We start from the raw sequence: 20,021 nt of genomic DNA, 5'->3' as shown, positions 1-20,021 counted from the left end.
TCTTTTTTTCTTCCCTGGTAGAAATGTTCCTCCTTTGGGGACTAGAACTTCTAACTTTGCAGATCTCAGAGTTACATCAACAGAAAGTACAAATTCTCCAAGTGGATCACTGGGTATGATAGTAAGCAGGGCTTATTGATCCCTGGATCTACTACAGAGCCCTTTCATGATCTGGGTTCTACTCAAAGCTGGCAACTTTGTGTGTCACCTCATATAAGCCAGAGCAGTAGTACCAGATATGGAATATGCTGCCTCCAAAACCCAAAGAGGCTTACTAGAGGTTGTGCTTCCTTCCTCATGGTGGGAGACAGAAGATGCAACAAATTATCCTTTACTTTGAAAGAGATGTCCCAGTATGTCAGAATCTTCATAAGGTTTACCTCCCATCTTCTAGAGTGGATATGTCTTACCAAGGTTTCCACATGGTAGGTACTTCTTGCTCGTCCAGCCTAATTAGCATGAGGTCATCAATGAAGTAGATCAGTATAATGTTCTATATGATATTCAAGTGGTCTAAATTTCTTCAGACTGAATTTGGATGGGTGGGGATTTAATTAACTTATCCCTGAGGCAAAATTGTAAATGTTTACCATTTTCCACTTCATATAAATGTAGACTGTTTCAGATCCTCCTTTCTGAGAGGGAGAGAAAATAACATACTCACCAAATCAGTGGTTGCATACAACATACCAAAGGCCATGATAATCTGCTTTAATAAAGACACATACCTTTGTTACATAATGCAGTTGGAGCTACTCTTGACTGAATTGGCTATAGTCTACTTTCATTTTCAGAATCTGTCTGGTTTCTGCACATACAACTGGAGAATTAAATAGAGATATGACAGCCATTACTCCTGCATCCTTTAGAGACATAAGAGTAGAATTAATTTTCAGTATCATCACCAGTAAATCCATTTAAAATGGGGACTGTAATTTCATACCAAAGTGGAAAAAGATGTTTTTGGTACTTTATATTTAAAAGAAGAAATTACAAATTTTTATTTTAAAGAGCACTTAGATTACAATTTTCACCATGTGCTGATTTTTTTTAGAACCAAAATATGAATCTGACTTTTGTTTAGGGAAGGGAAAGGTATTCAAAAATAATTTTCCTAACAAAACTGCATGGAAGCTTACTTTGTGTTTGGTTTTTATGGCACTATCCTAAAGATGATCCTTTTTGCAAAAATATTTGAAGCCTTAATTATTTTTCCCAAGGGACTCCCTTAATCATTTGGCATCCAATAATTTCCTAAGCACTTATCATAAAATCATCCTGATTATCTCTGTTAACTGGTCTAACTTTGTTGGATTCTCTTTTGTCAGTATGTGATTTAAGCAATTGTTTAACATCACTGTGATAGACTTCATGAAATCCTCTATGTATTGTGGCATGTTTACCTTGATGTCATTTGATGAGATTAGTAGAGATTGAGGCCAGTGTAAATCAGAAAGGTATGTTTCAGAAGCGACTAATTTAATGATGATTATAGTGAGGTGATGTATTCTTTTTGTCTTGGTTCCTTGGATCAAAACTGTGTTTGGGACATTCATCTATGATGTTAGATTTATTTTCATTTATTTTCACTTTCATGTATATTTCTTTGCATCAATACACCATGTTTTTCATTCTACCAGATACCTTTTTTATTGGTCCTATATGATATTTACTGGATTCTGCATATGAAGACTCACTTCTTTTCATTATTTCTTTTTCTCTCTCCTATCTATATTTTCTGTTCTCTATTTCCAGCACTCCTGTTAGGCATATTTTAGAAGTTTTGACTGATCCTCTATATTTCTTAAATTTTTTTTAATTCCTGAAGATGGAGATGAAATAAAAGCATAGCGTGAGAAAAAAAAATGATCTTCCAGCCTTTCCTTTGCATTTTAATTTTACAGTCACATTTTGAACCTTCAGTTGCTTCTTCAGAGATGTAGTATGGTTTCAAACTCTGTTGAGAACATGTTTATAAATACTGGAAGATCTCTTTAGCCTAAATTCTGTTTCCATTTTTATATTTAGTTTCATACCTTACTGCATTTGAGAGGCAAAAGAACATGGAGGTTCAAAGCACAAACACTAGAGTGAGACTACCTGGGTTTGAATTCTGGCTCTGCCCAGAATTTGTACCATGTACTCTCAGGCAGTTATTTAACCTCTGAGAGACCTAGTTCTTTCATCAACAAAATGGACATAATTATAGTACATACCTCCAAGAGATGTAAAAATTAAATGAAATAATTTGTGTAAATTCACATATCTGATATTTAATAAGCACTCAATAAATGTTATGTTTAAATATGTTAAAAATATATTTAAAACAGAGAGTGGGTGAGGAGGAAGAAGGTTATTAAGGGACACTGTAATTCGCAATCACAATATAGGTAGGTCACGGGGAAGGCAGTGCAGCACGGAGAAGACAATTAATGACTGTATAGCATCTTACTGCACTGATAGACACTGACTGCAATGGGGGGAGTGAGGCCTTGATAATACGGGTGAATGTTGAAACCACAATGTTGCTGATGTGAAACTTTTATACGATTGTGTATCAATGATACTATAATTTTTAAAAAGATACATATTTTATTTTTGAAACTTAGAGTAAGTTGATAGTACTATATTTCCTCAGGCCTGAACTGAGGATTCTCTGCTTACACCCCACTATTCTGGGTACATGAACAAGTGCCACATGGGACTACTGCCTTACACTTTCTCCCTGCCTCATGCTTACCCAGCTACTTGGACTTCATCATATTCACTCCTCATCTCTGCTCTTGCCTGTATAACCTATCCAGTAATAAAAATATTCACTGTTTGCTGGGTATATGTCATATGGCAGAATTTATACTAAGGTCCTTTCCATCCTTCATTTCACTTAAGTCTCACAACAACCTAGTAAGGTAGACATTATGGGTCCCACATTACAGATAATAAGGTAAGTAATTTGTCTAAATTCATACAAGTAAAAAGTGGTAGAGGTGGAATTATAACCCGTGAGTCTCCAAAGTCTTTATTCTTTCCAATATGCAATAATCCCCCTTCTTAAGTATTGCTTCCTACCTCTCTTCCAACTGCCACATTCCCAGTTCACACTCCAAATATTGTGTATCCACAATCTGCTCTTCCCCTGCCTTTTTACCATCTCACCCACAGTATTAATCCATGGTCTTGACCCTCACACTGAAACCAATGTTCCTTTTCATTCAAGTCTTTCATGTCTGAACTTCTCACTTCTAAATTTAGCCTTTACACTCCATCTGCACCCTGGTGATCAGTCCAAAGTTCCAAAGCCTGATTTGTCTAGTTGTTTTCCATGAGCAATTTGCCTCCCATGTCTATATAATATCCAAGGCCTCCTAATACTCATGATGCTCTTCACCTTACCCCTATGTTGACCTCTATATGTGCCTTAATCTACATGACCTCTCCCACTGTAGCTGACCTCTGATCCAGTCACTGACCTGGAAGCTCAACATAGAATATCTAGCCTTTGAGGAACTTGTGATTTGTTATATTTGAGTTAGGGGAAAAAAACTTATGAAATGCAGTGATAATAATGCCTAGCATTCAAAAATACATATGCACCTCTATATTGATTGCAGTACTTTTACAATAGCCAAGATATGACTGGATAAAGAAGATGTTGTACATATACACAATGGAATATTATTCAACCATAAAAAGAAAAGAAATCCTGTCATTGGCAGCAACATGGATGGATTTAGAGGGTATTATGCTCAGTGAAATAAGCCAGGTGGAGAAAAACAAGTACCAAATGATTTCACTCATTTGTGGAGTACAAAAACAAAGCAAAACTGAAGGAACAAAATAGCAGTGGACTCACAGACACCAAAAATGGGCTAGTGGTTACCAAAGGGGAGGGGTTGGGGAGGGTGGGTGGGGAGGAAGGGAGAAGGGGATTAGAGGATAATTCACAATCACAATATAGGTAGGTCACGGGGAAGGCAGTGCAGCACAGAAAAGACAATGTCTGTAATAGCCTCTTACTACACTGATAGACAGTGACTGCAATAGGGGGAGTGAGGCCTTGATAATAAGGGGGAATGCTCAAACCACAGTGTTTATATGAAACCATCATAAGTTATATATCAATGATACTTCAAAAAAATGTTTAAAACATCTGAAATTTAGTAAGCACTCAGTAAATGTTAACTATTATTATTGTATGTCAGGTGCAGTGTTCCAGTTTCCAGGCAAATAAAATAGGAGCAGAGTTGGGCCATTCACTCAAAAAGTTAAAACAAGGGTTGATATTATTTGTCAAACTTGCATTCACCTTCTATCCCAATGGGAGTCATGGCAATACTAAATAATTAATTAATTAATTAATTTTAATTACTTTATGTTTGGGGATATGAGAGCATGCATAGGGAATGTCAACAGAGAAGACTGTAAATGACAAAACAAGGAATAAATGGTATTCCTAGGGTTATTAGATGTGATAGGAATAATTATGATGTGGAATAGATGGTGATAAGTAAAGCAGACTAACTGGAGCTGGGACACATAGCATGAGGGGCATATGATCAATTGGATGTGGAGGTGGGTCCACCACCATAGAGAACTTACAAGCCTAGCAGAAGAGTTCAGTTATTATCCTGTAATTGTCAGAACATAGCTGAGATTTTTGAGCAGGAGAGTAATATGATATAAAGAGGTATCTTTATGTCTTTATATCTTGGCTTTGGTAGTTTTAATTTTTGTCCCTGTATAGAAGATACTAATGTTTTCAATGTTTTGGACGATTCAAAATAATTTTTTCTGAGCTATGTCTAATCTAAGCTCTAAATAAAAGTTAATTCTGTAAGACATTGTACCTTTCAATCTCATTTTTTTTCTTGAATGTTTAAATATATCATTTTTGAGAGGTTCCAAAGTTTTGTGAAGTAGGAATGGTGGCCATGACAGTTCAAAGGTAAACAGATTAAAAATGTGAAGCAATTGAGGGTAATGGAAAATTAAGATTGCAGGGCTCACTGTTCAACTGTAGCAGGAAAATCAAAGGTAAACTATGTAGCAAAGTTCAGAATAAAATATGTGTAAGTATTCAAGTCCTTTCAAGTTTATAAATTGCCTGCTATGTCTGTAACTACACTGCTATTAAGTGGCCAGAGCACAGGGGACTTCAGGATGTGTATTTATGGACTGATTCCCCAACAGATAACCACACTATTCCGGAATGCTATTCTGTGTCAATAGTTCTAGACTCATTATTTTTAAATTTTTCCATTTTTCAACCTAATTAACTTAGAATGTCTCTAAAGTGATTTGCAAAGAATTTTATATTTATATTTTGCAATCAGCATTTGACTGGTGCTCAGGTTTAAGACATGCACTACAGTGTGTAAATATTTTGTAAGATAATAAATAGCTCCTAAATGTTTATGATTGCCTATTCCCCACTAATTGGTCATGGATTGAAATTCCCCATTGTTTAATTGTTTTTAATTTGTGGGAAATTTTTATAAATGAGTGTGTGGGGCTTCATATCACAGCTGTTGTCATTTAACGTTTGGACAGCATCACTACAAATGAAGCCCTGCTGTGAAATCAAAGTCAAAAGGCATCTTGGCATCCCAACCATTTCCTTAGGAGAAGATTACAGCTCAAGTCTGTTGAGTTTTATTGCCTTGGGCCTCATGACAGACTTCAGAAATATGTGAGGCATTTCTGTTAAAGAAACTCAGATGTGCTAGGACACAGGGGATGGCATTCTTGTGCAGAACAGTGTCCTAAGCAAGGGGGTGAAGAAAAGTCAGGAAGAGAAGTATGATGCACACTTGTTGCTGTGTCCTGGGATTATTTTAGAAAACCCATAGAGATGACAGAGAACAATCTTAATTTTACTGAGTTTCCTTTGAAGCATTCAACACTATTGGTTATTTCTTCTCTTGGCATCTATAATACTGCTGTCTGTTAATTATCCTTTCCCATCTTGATTTTCTCTTACTCCTTCTACATAAATATATCTCTCCCAAGTTTCCGTCCTTAGCTCCTTTTTCTCATTCTTCTCTTCTCATTGCATTTACTCCTTTATTTATTCACTTATTCATATATTCAGTAAGTATTTTGTCAGTGTGATAACTAATTAATAGTACTATTGTTAGAATAGTATAGGAAGTTTGAGCCTATCTTTCAATTATTTTTTAAAATTGAGTCAGAGAATGTTAGCTATATGGGAATGATTCTTTATTGCAGAGATTTGTCTTATAACACAGTATTGTCTCAGTATGCTTTGGAGTTGAACGTTCAGTGTAATCTACAACTGTTTTTTTCAAGCTGACAATGCATGCAATTCAAACTCAGAATTTTTTCAGCAATATAGTACCAAAAGCAAGCCCAGCATTAGAGGCCATGACTTGTGAAAGCCATAGCATTGGGCCTCGACTAGAAAGAAACCTTCCTTCTTTTCTTCCTCAAGGTAGTACTACATCCTGCCCACTCCTACCTCCAGCCCTGTCAAGCCTTAGTAGTATCTTGAAATAGGCCAATGTTGTCTATGATCTATATTCTCTTGCTTCTGGCTCTTCCTCCTGTCTAAGGGCCTTGTCCCTGGCATCAGTGTCCTAATGCAGCTCTAAGACTCCTACTGCTGTTCTATTAAAGCTATTCCTCTGTCCTACCTTACTCACACTCCAAAATTAGTGCCAGACACTCAAAAAAGTCATATTTTTCACCTCCAGAATAAGAGGAAAGCAATCAAATACAAAAGGCAGAGTGCAGAGGGAAAAGCATCACACTGATAGGTAGATAAATCCATATTCCAGTACTAGCTCTGTGGCTGACTTGTAGGCTTCTTTTTTCTCATCTGAAAAGTAGAGGAATTGCATTAGAATAATTGATATCTAAGCTCTGTGAGTTTAAATCAATTAGTACAAACATGAATTGATGTATGATGAATTTGCATTTTGATGGAGATAGCTACATTGTCTAAGGTTATAGCTTTAATTACTATAACTGGCCCCCTAAAGAGGAGGTAGGTGGTACCTTTTGCTGCCCTTTTGCATTATTCCAGGTCCTGGTCTCTCTATGGCTCACATTGTGTCCCACTGCCAGATAGAGGAAGAACTGGTTAATATAACTTATAACTGTATACACATATCCACTTAGTTAAATGTCCTCAAGGATCATCCATGTTATAGCAGGTTAAGGAATTCCCTTCCTATTTAAGACTGAAGAATATTGCAGTGTGTGTGTCTCTGTGTGTAAAGTAGTTTCCTTTTATTTGTGGTTTCCCCTTCTGAGGTTTCAGTTACCCACAATCAACTATGATTGAAAGGAGATAGATCATCCACCTTCTGACATATTGTCAGATCAGTAGTAGCCTAACACTACTTCACAATGCCTATGTCATTCCTCTCACTTCATTTCACCACATAGACATTCTTATCATCTTAGGTCATCATAAGAAGAAGGGTTAAAAGAGCAGTACAATAAGATATTTTGAGAGAAACCACATTCATATGACTTTTATTTAAGATTATAATTGTCCTATTTTATTCTTAGTTATTTTTGTTAATCTTTTACTGCACCTAATTTATAAATAAAACTTTATCTTAGATGTATATATATAGGGAAAAACATAATATACTTAGGGTTTGGTATTAGCTGTGGTTTCAGGCATCAACTGGGTTGTCTTGGAAAATAACCCCTGTGGATAAGAAGGGACTGTGTGTGTGTGTGTATCTCACATTTTGTTTATCCAAATAAAATGTGAGATAACACACCTTTTGGCTATTGTGAGCTTTCACCTTTTCTCTATTGTGAGCAATCTCTCAGTAAACATGAATGTACAATAATCTGTTCAAGTCACTGTTGTTTTAGATATATACCCAGAAGTAGAATTGCTGGATCATATGGTAATTCTATTTTTCAATTTATGAGGAACTTTCATACTTTTTACCTAGCAGCTGCACCATTTTACCTTTCCTCTGAGACTTTCTGACTATCTCACTCCCCAATATCATTTCACCCAATGGGGTTTGGCATCAGTGATGTATCTTGACTAATCAAAAACAAAATACTCTTTTGTGTGTAACACTAAGAGAGAAAAAATATTTCCAATTATAAGATGCATCCCAGTCTCAAGAGAAGTTAAAATGGACTTCTTCTCGGGCCTGGGGATTAAAGATGTTGGCATGAGAGGTGTGACAGAGACCTCCTCCTAAAAACACATATAATATGAAAATATAATTAATACAACTAATCCTGAAAGAGCAACAGGAAAGAAGGCTGCGCCAGGCGGCATATACCTGGAGGAAAGAACAGACCTCACGGAACAGGGCAACATACCAAAGCCATGAGCCTGAGCCAGCGGGATCCAAGCCCTTCCCTGACCCAGCTCACTGGCAGGAGGAAGAGAAACAGAGCTGGGAGGGAGTGGAGGCCTGGGACTGCTGAACACCTAGTCCTGGAGATCTGCTCTGGGAGCATGAACCTACATTGCATGGTGGTCTGGTGATTAGTGAGGTTGGAAAGTTGAGACAGGTGGAATACCTGCAGAGACAGAGATTCCAACTGCTTGTGGAAAACAGGGATCCATATCCAGCTGATTTGGGCAGGCAGTCTGAGAGACATCCTAAAATTGAGAGGACTTCTAAAGGGGCAAAGATTGCACAGAGCTTACTGCTCAGGATAAAGGACAGGTAAACAAAATTGTCTGGGGGCACTCTGCCCAGCAGGTTGGGAACTTTCACAATGTTCAGGCACTCTATCCCCTGGGTGGCTACGCAGCTCCAAGGCCCTCCATCATGATAGACAGCCTGCTGTGCCTTCCTCTCAGCCAGGCCTCACCTGGCTTGCAAACTGGCAGTCCCTGCCCTGGCATCAGGACAGCCAAAGGGAAGCCCCGCTCACAGCAGCTACAAGTGAAAAGCACAGAGGCTTACACCTTTGTATTCGGCCTCTGGTTCTGGCAGTGCAAACAGGCATAGCAGCTGGGAAAAAGGAAACAGCTCTTTCCTGCCCCCATGCAGCAGCACCACTCCTCTGCAACCCCCGACATCACTCCAGGAGCTGAGCAGCTCCATACAATAGAGGCTCTGGGCGCCAGAGGACGCCACATACAAATATGAAATGTCAAAGGAACCTGGTTCAAAGCAAAATCTCAACACCAGAAAATGGGTCAAGTGAGGCTGAACTAATAAACCTTCATGAAAGAGATTTCAAACTAAAAATCATAAACATGCTCCTGGAGGTACAGAAAAATATTCAGTAATTCAGGAACAAATTTAGGATGGAGATCCAATCATTGAGGAACACAATGGAGGGTGTTAAAAGCAGATTAGATACAGTGGAGATGATAAATGAAATAGAAATTAGAGAAGAGAAATAAAAAGAACCTGAGGCACAGAGAGATACAAGGATCTCTAGGAATGAAAGAATACTGAACTTTGTGACCATTTCAAATGGAACAATATTCATATTATAGGGGTACCAGAAGAAGAAAAGAGAGAAAAAGGGGATAGAAAGTGTCTTTGAGGAAGGAATTGCTGAAACCTTCCCCAATCTGGGGAAGGAGATAGACTCTCAGGCCATGGAGATGCACAGATCTCCCAACACAAGGGACCCAAGGAGGACAACACCAAGACATATAATAATTAAAGTGGCAAAGATGAAGAATAAGGACAGACTATTAAAAGCACCAGAGAGAGAAATAAGATCTCATACAAAGGAAAGCCCATCAGGCTATCATCAGACTTCTCAGCACAAACGTTGCAGGTCTGAATGGAGTGGCATGATATATTTAATGCAATGAAGCAGAAGAGCCTCTAACCAAGAATACTTTACCCAGCAAGATTATCATTTAAATTTGAAGGAAGGATTAAACAATTTCCTGATAACCAAAAGCTTAGACAATTTACCTCCCACAAACTATCCCAACAGTGTATTTTGGAGGGACTGCTATAGATAAAAGTGTTCCTAAGGTTAAATAGCTGTCACCAGAGGTAATAAAAAGGGATAGACAAAGAGTACAGAATATGATACCTAATATATAAAGAATGGAGGAGGAAGAAAAGGGGGGAAAAACCTTTAGATTGTGTTTGTAATAGCATACTGAGTTAAGTTTGACACATAGATAGTAAGGAAGTTACCCTTGAACCTTTGGTAACCATGAATCTTAACCTGCAATGGCAGAAAGTGCATACCTATTGATAATCAACCTAAATGTAAATGGTCTGAATGCACCAATAAAAAGACATAGAGTCACTGAATGGATAAAAAAACAAGACCCAACTATATGCTGCCTACAAGAGACTCACTTAAACCCACAGACCTACACAGACTAAAAGTGAAGGGATGGAAAAAGATATTTCATGCAACTAATAGGGAGAGAAAAGCAGGTGTTGCAGTACTAGTATCAGACAAAATTGACTTCAAAACAAAGAAAGTCACAAGAGACAAAGAAGAACATTATATAATGATAAAGGGGTCAATCCAAAAAAGAGGATATAACCATTGTAAATATCTATGCACCCAACACTGGAGCACCTACATATGTGAAACAAATACTAACAAAATTAAAAGGGGAAATAGAATGCAATGCATTAATTCTAGGAGACTTCAACACTCCACTCACTCTGAAGGACAGATCAACCAGACAGGAAATAAGTAAGGACACAGAGGCATTGAACAACACATTAGAACAGATGGACATAACAGACATTTACAGAACTCTACACCCAAAAGCAGCAGAATACACATTCTGCTCAAGTGCACATGGAACATTTTCAAGAATTGATCATATACTAGGCCACAAAAAGAGCCTCAGTAAATTCAAAAAAATTGAAATTCTACCAACCAACTTCTCAGACCACAAAGGTATGAAACTAGAAATAAATTAGGCAAAGGAAGTGAAAAAACCCACAAACACATGGAGGCTTCACAACATGCTCCTAAATAACCAATGGATCAATGACCAAATAAAAACAGATATCAAGCAATATACGGAGACAAATGAAAATAATAATTCAACACTGAAAAATCTGTGGGATGGAGCAAAGGCCATGCTAAGAGGAAAGTGTGTTACAATACAGGCCTACCTCAGGAAAGAAGAACAATCCATATGAACAGTCTAAACTCACAATTAACGAAACTAGAAAAAGAAAAAATGAGTCAGTAGAAGGAAGAGCATAATAAAGATCAGAGCAGAAATAAATAAAATTCAGAAGAATAAAACAATAGAAAGAATCACTGAAAGCAGGAGCTGGTTCTTCAAGAAAATAAACAAAATAGATAAACCCCTAGCCAGACTTATCAAGAAAAAAAGAGAGTCTACACACATAAACAGAATAAAAAATGAGAATGAAAAAATCACTAAGGACACCACAGAAATTCAAAGAATTATTAGAGAATACTATGAAAAATTATATGCTAACAAACAGATAACCTAGAAGAAATGGACAACTTTGTAGAAAAATACAACCTTCCAAGGCTGACCGAGAAAGAAATAGAAAATCTGAACAGGCCAATTACCACCAATGAAATTGAACTGGTAATCAAAACACTACCAAGAAACAAAATCCCTGGACCAGATGGCTTCGCCACTGAATTTTATCAAACATTTAGTGAAGACCTACCCATTCTTCTTAAAGTTTTCCAAAAAGTAGAAAAGGAGGGAATACTTCCAAACTCATTCTATGAGGCCAGCATCACTCTAATACAAAAACCAGGCAAAGACCCCACAAAAAAAGAAAATTACAGACCAATATCCCTAAAGAACATACATGCAAAAATACTCAACAAAATATTAGCAAACTGAATTCAAAAATATATCAGAAAGATCATCCATCATGATCAAGTAGGATTCATTCCAGGGATGCAAGGATGGTATAATATTAGAAAAACCATCCACAAAAAGAAGGACAAAAACCATGTGATTATCTCCATAGATGCTGAAAAATCATTTGACAAAATTCAACACCCATTCATGATAAAAACTCTCAAGAAAATGGGTACAGAAGGCAAGTACCTCTACATAATAAAGGCCATATATGACAAACCCACAGCCAACATCATATTTAACAGCAAGAAGCTGAAAGCTTTTCCTTTAAGATCGAGAACAAGACAAGGATGCCCACTCTCCCCATTTTTATTCAGTATAGTTCTGGAGGTCCTCACCACAGCAATCAGACAACACAAAGAAATAAAAGGCATCCAGATTGGTAAAGAAGAAATTAAACTGTCACTGTTTGCAGATGACACGATATTGTACATAAAAACCCAACAGAATCCACTCCAACACTACTAGATCTAATATCTGAATTCAGCAAAGTTGCAGGATACAAAATTAATACACAGAAATCTGTTGCATTCCTATACACTAATGATGAACTAGCAGAAAGAGAAATCAGGAAAACATTTCCATTCACAATTGCTTCAAGAAGAATAAAATACCTAGGTATAAACCTAACGAAGGAAGTGAAAGACCTATATACTCTGAAAACTACAAGACACTCATGAGAGAAATGAAAGAAGATACCAATAAATGGAAACACATCCCGTGCTCATGGATAGGAAGAATTAATATTGTCAAAATGGCCATCCTGCCTAAAGCAATCTACAGATTCAATGCAACCCCTATGAAAATACCAACAGCATTCTTCAACGAACTAGAGCAAATAGTTCCAAAATTCATATGGAACTGCAAAGGACCCTGAATAGCCAAAGCAATCCTGAGAAGGAAGAATAAAGCTGAGGGGAATTACACTCCCTGACTTCAAGCTCTACTCCAAAGCCACAGTAATCAAGACAATTTGGTACTGGCAGAAGAGCAGACCCATAGACCAGTGGAACGGAATAGAGAGTCCAGGTATTAACCCAAGCGTATATAGTCAATTAATATACGATTAAGGAGCCATGGATATGCAATGGGGAAATGACAGCCTCTTCAACAACTGGTGTTGGCAAAACTGGACAGCTACATGTAAGAGAATGAAACTGGATTATTGTCTAACTTCATACACAAAAATAAACTTGAAATGGATCAAAGACCTGAATGTAAGTCATGAAACCATAAACCTATTAGAAGAAAATATAGGCAAAACTCTCTTGAATATAAACAGGAGCAACTTCTTCATGAACATATCTCCACAGGCAAGGGAAACAAAAGCAATAATGAACAAGTGGACTACAGCAAACTAAAAAGCTTCTGTACAGCAAAGGACACTATCAACAGAACAAAAAGGCATCCTACAGTATGGGAGAATATATTTGTAAATGACATATCTGACAAGGGGTTAACATCCAAAATATATAAAGAACTTACACACCTCAGCACCCAAAAGGCAAATAACCCAGTTAAAAAATGGGCAGAGGATATGAGTAGACAATTCTCCAAAGAAGAAATTCAGATGGCCAACAGGCATATGAAAAGATGCTCCACATCACTATTTATCAGGGAAATGCAAATAAAAAACACAATGAGATATCACCTCACACCAGTTAGGATGGCCAGTATCTTAAAGACTAAGAAAAACAAATGCTGGCAAGGATGTGGAGAAAGTGGAACCCTCCTACACTGCTGGTGGAGGACCATTGTGTTCAACCATTGTGGAGAGCAATATGGAGGTTCCTCAGAAAACTAAAAATAGAAATACTGTTTGAGCCAGGATTTCCACTCCTAGGAATTTACCCAAAGAATATAATTTCTCAGATTCAAAAAGACATATGCACCCCTGTGTTTACTGCAGCACTATTTACTATAGCCAAGATATGGAAGCAACCTAAGTGTCCATCAGTAGATGAATGGATAAAGGAGAGGTGGTGCATATACACAATGGAATACTATTCAGCCATAAGAAAGAAACATATCCTACCATTTGCAACAACATGGATGGAGTTGGAGGATATTATGCTCAGTGAAATAAGCCAGGCAGAAAAAGACAAGTACCAAATGATTTCCCTCATTTGTGGAATATAACAACGAAGCAAAACTGAAGGAACAAAACAGCAACAGACTCACAGACTCCAAGAAGGGACTAGCGGTTACCAAAGGGGAGGGGTGGGGTAAGGCAGGTCAGGAGGGAGGGCGAAGGGGACTGAGGGGTATTATGATTGGCATACATCGTTGGGGGGTGATCATGGGGAAGACAGTATAGCAGAGAGAAGGCAAATAGTGGTTCTGTGATATCTTACTATTCTGTTGGGCAGTGACTACAATGGGGTATGGGAGGCACACAATAACGTGAGAATGTAGTAACCACATTGTTTTTTCATGTGAAACCTTCATAAGAGTGTATATCAATAATGCCTTAATAAGATATAAAATAAAATAGTAAAAAAATTAAAAAGAGAAGTTTAAATGTAAAAAAAATATGTGTCTTAGAGTCAATGAAATACAGTAATTAAATATACTAAAACCTCCACCAATACAGCTTTTTTATAAATTACACAGTTTTCAATGCAATTCTTGTCAAACAGGAAAATAAAAGTAGCTGCTCAGTTATAGATTATGACAACATCTTTCTCAAATATATTTTTATCTCATTTCTTAAAGAATACACTTCAGAAAAGGAGGCAAGAATATATAATGGGGAAAAGGCAGTGTCTTCATTAAATGGACAACTACACGCAAAAGAATGAAACTGGACCACTTTTCTTAAACCATACATAAATATAAACTCAAAATGGAGTAAAGACCTAAATGTAAGACCTGAAACCATTAAACATAAGCAGTAAATTCTTGGACATAGGCCTTAGCAATTCTTTTCTGGATATGTCTCCCCAGGCAAGCGGGGGGAAAAGCAAAAATAAAGGAGTGGGACTATGTAAAACAAAATCTTCTTTACAGTAAAGGAAACCAGCAAAAACAAAAGGGCAACCTCCTGAATGGGAAAGTATACTTGCCAATAGTATATCTGAAAAGGGGTTAATATCCAAAATATATAAAGAACTTATACAACTCAACACCAAAGAATAAATAATCTGATTAAAAATTGGGCACAGAATCTGAATGGACATTTCTGCAAAGACATGCACATGGCCAACAGACACATGAAAAGATTCTCAATATCACTAATCATTAGAGAAATGTAAATTGAAACTACAATGAAATGTCACCTTATACCAGTCAGAATGGCCAGTACCAAAACAACAAGAAAAAAACAAGTATTTATGAAGTTGTGGAGAAAAGGGAACCCTTGTGCATTGTTGGCAGGAATGTACAATGGTGCAGCCAGTGTGGAACACAGTTTGGAGGTCCCTCAAAAAACTAAAAATAGAAATAGTGCATGACCCAATAATTCTGCCTCTGGATATCTACCTGAAGAAAACATAAACACTAATTTGAAAAGATGTGTTCACCCCAGAGAAGACAAATAGTGACTCTGTGGCATGTTAATACACTGATGGACAGTGACTCCAATGGGGTGTTGGGGGGACTTGATAATAATGTGTGAATGTAGTAACCACAATGTTGCTCATGTGAAACCTTCATAAGAGTGTATATCAATGATATCTTAATTTTAAAAAACGGTATGTGCACCCCTAGGTTTATTGCAGCATTATTTACAATAGTCAAGTTATGGAAGCACCAAGATGTCCATCAATAGATTAATGGCTAAAGAAGATGTGGTACATATACACAATGAATATTACTGAGCCATGAAAAAGAGTGAAGTCTTGCCATTTTCAGCAGTGTGGTTGGACCTAGGGGTTATTATGCTAAGTGAAATAAGTCAGATAGAGAAAGACAAACACCATATTATTTCTCTTATATGTGAAATATAAAAAAGAAAACAAATGAACAAACAAAAAAGCAAACAAAACAGAAATAAACTCCTAAATACTGAGACAAACTGGAGTAGAGGATGGGCAAAATGGTAAAGGGGATAAAGAGGTTCAAAATTCTAATTATAAAGCAAGTAAGTCATAGGACTAAAAAGTACAGCATAGGAGATATAATCAATAGTAATTTAATAGCTCTGTGTGGTACAGCTACAGTGAGCTTTTTATAATATATATAATTTTCAACTTACTATTCTTGTACACCTGCAACCAATATAAGATTGTATGTCAACTATACTTCAATAAAAGAAGAGAATCTAAGAAAAAAAAAAGAATGTGTTTCAAGGACAGGATATTTTTCCTAATCTACCCAAGTAAGCCTTAGTGACAATTTGGAATAAAAGTAAAGACCCCATAGGACAATAAACAATGTATCTTGGGTTTTTGTTTCCATATGTTGTGATTTCTGGTAAAGGTCCTAATGCTCAATTTTCTTTGTTTTGTTTAAGGATTGTTCAAGTTTAGAGGAATTTAACATTGCTGCAGCATTGCTCCCTTTGACCAGTGCCTTCTATAGGGTGAGTTTCTTTGGTCTACACATAAGCTCGCTATGATTTATATAAATATATACAGTTTGATTTATCATGGAACTGCATGAATCTTGCCCCCTTAAGTATATCCAAGACATGTGTAGTTATATTCATTATATCATCTATAACATCTATAACACATAATGTTAAATCATATCCTAACATAGAATGCCACCCATTCCATCTCTGCTTTATTATTATTTATAGCAATTTATACACCTGCAGTTACATTGTGTATTGATTTGTTTATATTTGACTGTTTTCCCCCACTACAGAAAGTAAATCCCATGAGGCTGGAATATTGTCTGTCTTATTTGCAGCTATATCCCAATGTCAGTCAGTAAATATTTGTTGAATGAATAAATTAACAAACAAAATAAATTAGAGCTTAACTTCATTGGCAATTTCTGTGAACATTCTGAGAATATTCTAGAATGTTCAGTGATTTTCCTAGTTCTGTAGTTTATTAGAGTTCTCCTATCCATACCTTTTCATAAAGAGATTAGTTCTTATGGGCAAACAGATCCGGCAAATTCTTTTTATTCTCTTTTCCTATGAAGGACTTTAAGGAATTAAGTAGCCATTTTCTGAACAGTAGTACACTTAGTACATCCATCTGAAATGTGCAGTAGAAAACAATAAGCCTGTGACAGTTAGGCTGACTCACAGTTAGCTTCAGGAGGCCCAGGACTTCAAGGAAGGTGGTATGGAAGGACCTCTGGCTTAAGCTCCATGTTTCATGGGCTTTAAATCAGGAGAGCTTATTAAGGGTTCCCACGTCTCTTTCAGTAGAGAACTAGACACATAGGGAGGGCCTCAGGCGGAGTCCTCGCCATGAAACGACCCTGCCTTTAATGCTGACAAGTGTTCTCATACCTTTTTGTTCTGCCCATCCTTTTTGTTTCATCCACCATTTCTGACTAATGAGGCCTAACTACCTTCCTGCATCTAGTAGGTGCTCAACAAATACTTATTGATAAGGCCAGTTTTTTAAAACAACTTTACTTCAAATAGTCTGTCCATAGGCTCTGAGTTAAAGGTCTTAGCCCAAAGATTCTCCATAATCAAGAACTCTTTCTCTGCTGCTAAGTCAATGCATGTTCCTCTTTTTTCCTATTTAGCTTTCCATCCTCTTCTAAAGCAGAAAGTGTGATTTATGAGGTTCACACTTCTGAGAACTGGCAAGTCATACTGAGCATGCTCAGGAAACAAGGACAAATCACAAAAATGTCAAACAAATTAATTCTGGGCTTAGAAACTAATGACAACTGGCCAGAGCTCGCACCATCATCTTTTAGTCTTCCCCTGCCAGCGTAAGCTCAGCTCCAGGCCCACCCATTTTCCTTCAGTACATACATATTAGTCCTCTCTGAACTCACTAGGCCTTCATCTCATTCCCCTGCTAGCATGAAAACACTTACAAAAATAGGCCAGGCTCTCCTGGGTCCTTAGCCACCTAGGAAGTTTGTCTCCATATCTCAGAGCAGCCAAAAAGCTCAGTCCTATTTCTAACTGGCCTTCATGTGGGCCTTCACGTGGGCATTTATTAAAGAATGCATTTAAAATCTTCCCCACTTTCAATGTCTAAGATATTTTTTAAACTTAGATATTATGTAGAAATGCATAGGGAAAATAAGAATTGACAGTAGAAATTCAATTGTTCAAGTGACCCAAGTCACTTACAATTTTTTTTTCAAGCTGGGCCATTTAACCATTTTATAGTGTGTATTAGTGAGGGTTTGTTCATAATATCAGAAGCACCATGAGTATATGAAGTAAGGAGTTTACTATAGGGACCAGCCCTTATACTGTGGTGGAAGCTAGGGAAGAAGTTTATGGAAGGCTTTGAATTAGGATTTATCTATGGGCCTAAAGTCACTGAGGTCAACAGAGCAGCAGTCAGAAAGAAAAATGTTTTATGCCTTCACCTCCATGACCCATATACCTTAGTTAGGGTCACCCTGTTGAAGTTCTTAATAATCCAGGTAATTTGGAGAGTGTGCTGGAATCTCTCACAACACGGTAAACCTTCATTTACTTCATTGAGGTACATCTGTTGGTTCCTGATGTTCAAATGACCTCCAGAAGAGCTGACTCTTTCTCCTTTGGTACCCATTGTAGTTTGTGTTTACCCTGGGAGGAAATAGAAATACCCCCATTTACCTTAAATTCAATCACCCTGAAGTGATGCCTTCCAAAATTCCAAAGATCTCCCACATGCAGATGGTACTGTAAGGGTATTTTATAGACCAAGATAGGTATTACTTCAGTATAAGAGCATTATTCAGGCTCTTAATCTTAGTAGAAATAGATTTCCTCTTCAAAATTTCATTTCATTCAGCATGTAAAAATATCTTTTCTAGTATCTAGCCACATAGATTAATTTTATGAACAAATTTATTTAGGTAAAATTTATATAACATAAAATTCACTCATTTTAAGTACATATTTAAATGATTTTTAGTATATTCACAGAATTGTACAACTATCACCACCATCTGATTTCCATCATCCCAAAAAGAACTCTAATACCCATTTATAGTCACTCCCCATTCCCAGGCAACCACTTGCTATCTCTAAATTTTCCATTTCTGGACATTTTGTATAAATGGAATCATACAATGTATGTTCTGTTATGTCAGACTTTGTTCACTGAGCATAATGTATTTGAAGTTTACCCATGTTGTTAGAAGTTTTCTTTAGGGCTATTGATTATTTCTTTTATTGAAGTATCATTGATGCACAACCTTATCTTGGTTTCAAATATACAACACAGTGGTTCAACAGTTACTCATATTATTAAGTCCTCACCCCAGCTAGTGCGGTTACTATCTGTCAACATAAGATGATACAAATCATTGACTATATTCTCCGTGCTGTACGGCTATCTCCGTGGGCACCTTATATTTTGATTGAGAATTTTTGTGCCCCTTTATCCCTCTCACCCTCCCACCCCCCACCCTAGCCCTTCCCTGTAGTAACCACTAGTCACTTCTAACTGTCTATGAGTCTACTGCTGTTTTGTTCATTCTGTTTTGCATTGTTTTTAGATTCCACAAATAAGTGAGATCACTTGTATTTGTCTTACTCCACCTGGCTTCTTTCATGAAGCATAATACTCTCTAGATCCATCCATGTTGCTGCAAATGGCAGGATATCTTTCTTTATTACGGCCAAATAATAAAGGGATAACCTAGGATAAACCTAACCAAAGAGGTGGAATGGGTATATGTACCACATCTTCTTTATCCATTCATCTATTGATGGACATTTAGGTTGCTTCCTTATCTTAGCTATTGTAAATAATGTGGCGTTAAATGTAGGAGTGCATATATCTTTTTGAATCAGGGATTTTGTTTTCTTTGGGTAAATTCCTAGAAGTGGAATTACTGGGTAAAATGGTATTTCTATTTTTAGTTTTTTGAGGAACCTCCTTACTGCTTTCCACAGCAGTTGTACCAACTTACATGCTCCCAACAGGGTAGGAAGGTTCACATTTCTCCACATCCTTGCCAGCACTTGTTATTTCTTGTCTTTTGGATAGTGGCCATTCTAACAGGTGTGATGTGATAACTCACTGTGGTTTTGACTAGCATTTCCCTGATGACTAATGATATGGCACATCTTTTCATGTGCCTATTGGCCATCTGTATTTCTTCTTTGGAGAAATGTCAG

General features: G+C 37.1%; 1 protein-coding gene across 3 annotated transcripts in view; it reads left to right on the top strand.

Annotated features, from left to right (window-relative positions):
* SBF2 (SET binding factor 2) overlaps positions 1 to 20,021 on the top strand; it is a 558,284-nt gene that overhangs the window by 420,267 nt on the left and 117,996 nt on the right. For all 3 annotated transcript variants that reach the window (XM_057507357.1, XM_057507356.1, XM_057507359.1), the window contains one exon: positions 16,266 to 16,334. In XM_057507357.1, coding sequence (XP_057363340.1) covers positions 16,266 to 16,334 — 69 coding nt within the window. The remainder of the gene's footprint in view (positions 1 to 16,265; positions 16,335 to 20,021) is intronic.

Source organism: Manis pentadactyla, chromosome 9 (genome assembly GCF_030020395.1).
Source record: "Manis pentadactyla isolate mManPen7 chromosome 9, mManPen7.hap1, whole genome shotgun sequence".
In the NCBI taxonomy this organism is placed as follows: Eukaryota; Metazoa; Chordata; class Mammalia; order Pholidota; family Manidae; genus Manis; species Manis pentadactyla.
Note: the sequence above shows the minus strand (reverse complement) of the source record. Positions and strands in the feature narration are given on the sequence as shown.